This window comes from Pteropus alecto, unplaced genomic scaffold (assembly GCF_000325575.1).
Source record: "Pteropus alecto unplaced genomic scaffold, ASM32557v1 scaffold53, whole genome shotgun sequence".
NCBI classification, from domain to species: Eukaryota; Metazoa; Chordata; class Mammalia; order Chiroptera; family Pteropodidae; genus Pteropus; species Pteropus alecto.
This window is the reverse complement of record NW_006434366.1, coordinates 2,350,319-2,355,410: the sequence shown is the minus strand read 5'-3', so window position 1 is coordinate 2,355,410 and position 5,092 is coordinate 2,350,319. Positions and strand designations below refer to the sequence as shown.

At 62.0% G+C, this 5,092-nt stretch overlaps 3 protein-coding genes across 5 annotated transcripts in view; 2 read left to right on the top strand and 1 right to left on the bottom strand.

Annotated features, from left to right (window-relative positions):
* ABHD14A (abhydrolase domain containing 14A) overlaps positions 1–709 on the bottom strand; it is an 11,782-nt gene extending 11,073 nt beyond the window's left edge. The window contains exon 1 of the mRNA XM_025044814.1: positions 428–709. Within this exon, the coding sequence (XP_024900582.1) occupies positions 428–709 (282 nt within the window). The remainder of the gene's footprint in view (positions 1–427) is intronic.
* The window catches only part of PCBP4 (poly(rC) binding protein 4), an 11,888-nt gene continuing 6,802 nt past the window's right edge, over positions 7–5,092 (top strand). Inside the window, exon 1 of one of the 2 annotated variants that reach the window (XM_006909153.2) lies at positions 7–46. The gene's annotated coding sequence lies outside the window, so the exon portion shown is untranslated. Of the gene's footprint in view, positions 47–118; positions 367–5,092 lie in introns of those variants that run through there. The other variant, XM_015587210.2, reaches the window with a different exon arrangement.
* LOC112477521 overlaps positions 992–5,092 on the top strand; it is a 6,972-nt gene continuing 2,871 nt past the window's right edge. For both annotated transcript variants that reach the window (XM_025044813.1, XM_025044812.1), the window contains exon 1: positions 992–5,088. In XM_025044813.1, the coding sequence (XP_024900581.1) occupies positions 4,484–5,088 (605 nt within the window). In that variant the 5' untranslated portion in view covers positions 992–4,483. The remainder of the gene's footprint in view (positions 5,089–5,092) is intronic.

Sequence of the window (5,092 nt, the reverse complement as noted above, 5' to 3'; positions counted from 1 at the left end):
CCGCGCCGCGCCGCCGCCGCAGCCGCCGCAGGACAGCCCCAGCGAGGTAGGGCGCGGGCCGGGCGGGGCACCGCGGGCCGCGAAGTTTGGGGGTTCGGCCAGGGGCGGGGAGCCGGCGCCCGAGTCCACAGGCCGGGGTCCCGGGTTTGAGGGACTAGGAGACTGCGAGGAACAAGCTCCTTGTCCCACGCGGGCCCAGGCCTGCACAGGTGGGGGGCGCTGGTCTGCCAGAGGAGCCCCCAACACCAAGGAGGAGCTTCCTGGACCTGAGACTCCCCGAGATCCGAGGCCCTCATCCCACCTGCTCTTCTCTCGACCTCCTGCCCTGGGTTCTGGTTCTGCTCCATCTCTGTCACTCCCCTGCAGGTTCGGGCTCAGCACACACCCCTTCCCGTTCTCTGCAGCCTTTGGTGGGGGAGACACAAACCTCCAAGCCAGGGGTGTGTGGGGATGACAGTTGGAGGCCCGGAGTGGTCCCTGGTGCCCTGCGACTCTTCAGCCCCTCAGCTCTGACTTGGCTTCTTAGCTGGAATCCTGTGGAGTGGGGGGCTTGGCTACTCGCTTCAGCCTGGCCCTGGTGCCTGTCTGGTCGGGGGAGGGAGGTGCTGGCCTCCTCACTCCCCTGTCCCAGGCCGGCCATCTTGAGACCTGTGGCACCCAGTGCCCCACCCGGCCCCGGCGCCCTGGGACTGGTCTCTAAGGGATGCATCCAGGGTCGGTTTCACCCCCTCCTCCCAGAATGTGGGCTCTTGGTTCCCACCAAGCCCAGGAGGGTTATAGTCATGCTGGACCAACAGGGCATGTGTCCCCAGGGGCCCTCCTTCCCCACAAAGAGCTCTTGGACCCTCAGAACTCCATAGGAGCTTAAACCTCAACTCCGGCCTTCTCTGTTTCCTGGGTTACCCTCAGTGCCTCGGGGCCAACACCTAGGACCCTATCCTTCTCCCGTCTGAAGATTCCCCTAGCCCCTCCGGGCCCTGGAACCCTCTCAACCTCCTAGGCGCCCCCATCCCAGTCCGCACCCCCCAGCCTTCATCAGCATGCAGGCTCAGGCTGCCCAAACACAAGGGGATTGTTCTTCTTGCATGCTCAGGGTGGGGGGCTGGGAGCAGGCGGCCCACACACCCTGGCAGGCCCAGGCCACAGGGAGGCTGGCTTTGCCCCGCCCTGTGTCCCCAGACAGGCTCTGTCCACCCTCCCTACTCCCATCACTGCCTGTGCCCCAGCCTCCATCACCATTGCCCAGTGGCGCAGACTTCTCGAAGACAGAGCTCTGAGCGGCACAGGTGAAGCCCTGGGTTCTCCCAGCTCTGCCCGTCGTCTCTCACGTAGCCTTCCAAACAAGCCCCTTCCTCTCCGGGCCTCGGGTTCCTCTCTGGTGTGGCCCTTCCAGCTGTGACAGGCTAAGCTCGGCTTTGTGAAACCTTTGCCACACCCCAGCTCTTCTTCCAGTCCGCATTCCCCGTGGGGAAACCCACTCTGGGCCCCTAGAAGTCTCAAGACACGATGCAAACCCTCCACCCTAGTGACATGCCCAGGAAGCCCCTAGACCCAGAGTAACAGAAGGAACGGGCTGAGGAATGGGAACTGGGAACCCTGTCCAGGAGGATCCTGGCTGCCCCATGTGGCTGGTCCCCTGTGCCCTGGGTCTTCTTACCCCGCCCTCACTGCTCCTCTGGGACCCTTAGCCCCATCTCTGGTCCATAAGGCCTCCAGGCCCTGTAAGCCCTGTCTTCTCCCTGCACCCTGGGCTGGGAGCTGCCTCTCTCTGGAGTTCTCTGTGTTGTGGAAAGACAGGCTTGGAAATGCCTGCCTGGGGCTCCTTTGAGTTTGCAAGCGTATCTTTAGGGGGCACAGAGGCCTGTGTGGTTATCTGGCTTGGAAGGTTGGGAAGGGCTTCACAGGGGAGGTGGCATTTGAGAAGGATTTTGACAGGGAGTGGAGAGGATGGGCGTTCCAATCCGAGATCAACTTGGGCACAGGCCCAGAGGCCTGGAGGTGCTAAGCATGTTTGCAGCCATGTGTGGGGGGAACGGGGTGGAGATGAGACAAGCGAAATTGGCAGGGGCCAGATCATGAAGGTTGGGTGGCTGTCCGTGGAGATCAGGCTTTGTTCTTTGGGCACTAGGGAGCCAAGGATGGCTGTTGAGCAGCAGAGTGACCCAATCTCCAGAATGGAGAATGGAAGCTAGAGACCTTTCTCGATTTGGGTGACACAGTGAGGGGATGGGTGTCAGTGGGTGGGGCCGTACCACAGAACTGTGCCCTTTCTCCTGCATCCCCGTCTGGGCCTGGGCCTGCCTTGTTTTCTGTCGGCTGTAAGGACTCTTGGGGGGAATGCCTAACGGTGCTCTAAGGAGGCCATCGCATTTCTGGCACCAGCCGGCTTGTCAGCTTCCCTTCTCTGTCTAGCACAGAGTCCACCAGACATCCCTGGGTCAAGAACCGGAGGCTGGACCTGCAGGCCCCAGTCTGCTTCCCTGCAGGCCCCTCCCTATCCCCGACTCTCCCAAGAAGTAGGTGTGAGTGGCCATTCTGGGAGGCCGTGAGGATGAGGCTGGGCGCCCAGGTCGAGGATGCTGGGGCAGTGCTTACCGAGGCCTGGCTAATCAGGAAGGGTGGGCATGCCCAGGGAAGTGGACGGGCAGGGGAGTCAGACTCCCTTGATGCCCCCAGGCCCTGTGTCCACCCCTGCCACGCCCTGCTTCGCCTGATGGCCTAGCCATTCCCCAGCATCACTGGGTGTGGCCAGCATGGCTTCTTTGGGAGTAGGAGTAGGAGGTTGCTAGGTTCGGGGCTAGATGTGCTGAGGAGCGTGTTGGCAGACGTGAGGTGGGGGATGAACTTGGAGGCTGGACCCCTGTCTCCCCAGCCCAGGTGAGTCTACAAGCCCTAGTTGGTCCAGACGCTCTGGCCAGTAGAGCTGAGGGAATCCCCCAAGGGGCGGGCCAGTCCACTGGAGTCGCCTGGCCCCAGGAGCCCTCCCCTCCCCCAGATTGTTCTTGCTCCTGAACAAAGCCTGGGTGGACACCTGATCCCTGCATGTGGGGGGAGCTGGCTAAGCCCCCAGCCCTTTGATTGGGCAGCTGTCATGAGAGAGAGGGAGACAGCTGGGGGGGAGGGGCAGGAAGGGGCAGCCGCCATAGCTTACACAGCTGTCACCCCCCCGCCCCGCCCCCTCTAGCCTGAGTGGCAAGAAGCCAGGGACAGAAGGAGTGGGCGCTGGGTCTGGGAGGGGGCCTAGGGAGCAGGAGGGAACGCCCGAGGTCACAGGCCTGGTCTGGGCTGTGTATATTTTGCCCGGGAGCCCTGCTGACCAGAGGGGGCTGGGCACCCCCAGAGGTGAGCTGGAGGTCAGCGTGGCATGACGTGTGGCTGCCATGTGGGTGGCCCAGCAGGAACCCGGGGCCCACCAGGCTGGGGCAGCAAATAATTCCTCAGAGACCTGGCAAGGACAGAAGGGGACCCTATACGCCTAATAGGGCTGCTTGTTCGTAGGGCCCTTTGGAGAGTAACTGGGGAGACCTTGGGGGTCCCTCAGAATAGGAAGGACACAGAGAGACCAGCAACTCTCCCTCTCTCTCCCCCTCCCCACAGCGCAGGTGGGTAAACTGAAGTCCAGGTCTGGTGAATTCCCGGCCAAGGTCACCGTTGAAGTTGGGGCAGTGGAAGCTGTGCAGACTGCTGGTCCCCAGTACCCCCAGTGGGGCTGTGCCGCAGACCTCATCTTTTTCAGGACAGGAGCCCCGGCTCTGGCCACATTCCAGCCCTCTGTCCCCCTGTTTTTCCTGGAGCCTCAGGCCCACAAGAGGCGATGTGGAAATGGCACGAGGATACCGTCAGGTCTCCCACTGGTTACTACCCCCACGGGGTCCCTAAGCCCCAGAAAATTCTGAAGCTTAAGACCATGGTTCTAGATAAGTTGTCAGTCCTTTCTAAACATGACACACATCTGCTAGCCAGACAGGGATCTCAGACTATTCAAACCTGTTCCCCACCTTTGAAGAGCCCCCCTCGAGGAAGAAGGCTGCCAGACTGAGACAGGATGGCCGGGATTGGGGGGCAGCCGGGGCTGCCTTGCACTAGGAGGCAGGACGCTGCTGGTCCCACCGCGCCCTGGCTCTCCGTGACCTTGGGCAGGTTACAGACCCTCTAGGCGTCGGGTTTCCTTTCCATTTGGTGAATTCATCTGTCCAGCTAACCCGTATGTTCTGAGCACCTTTTCCAGCCTGACTCTGGCCTGAGCTCTGGGGACACAAGGAGAAGGCGGCAGCCGTGGCTTCTGCTCAAAGGGGCTCCTGCCCTTGGCTGTCCAGGGAGGCAGAACCAAGAGCGTCATCACAAGCGCTTTGCGGGGGAAGTGCAGGCAGCTGGTGGAATGTTAGCAAGGGCGGCCGGCCCGCCGGCCAGGATGCCCACAGAGCACAGTCCCTGCATCCACAGTTGACCTCTGACCTCTGGAGAGCCTACAGGCAAAATTGGAATGGAGGGAGGAGCAGGTGCTGGAGGAGCAGGTTCCCGGGCTTGGGAGGACAGGGTTGTCACCACCACTGTAGAGACGAAGAAACAGGCTTCGTGCCGTGCAGTGGCTCACTCTGGGTCTCTGAGACAGAGCCAGGCTGAGAGCCCCGCTTCCTACCCCATGCCCAAGCCCGGGCTAGCGAGGGGGTTCCAAAGAGGGTATTGGACAGAGCGCCATGTCCTTGACCCTCATGTCAGGGCAGGGGACCCAGGAGGAAGGTGCCCAGAGGTGTCTGGAGTGCTCCAGGCCCGGAACTTTTCCTTTGTCCCCACGCCCTCCCATGCAGGAGGGATTTGCAGGGTTAGGGTTTGGTCTTGGCTCAGACTTGGCACCAGTTGGCCCTGCCCCCTGCGTTCCTCCTGGGGCTCCGGTCCCCCAGCGTGCTCACCGTCAAGGCCAGTCGCTGGAGGGAGGGATTTCCAGGCAGGATTAAGGTTCAGGATTAAATCGGGTTGGAGTGGCGGGGAGGGCTGGCGGGGAGGGCTGGCGGCTGGGCTAATCCCAGCAGCTAATCTGCTCCTCCTTCCTTCAGCAGTTACTGGCCTTGACATTCCCCAGCCCCCCAAATCC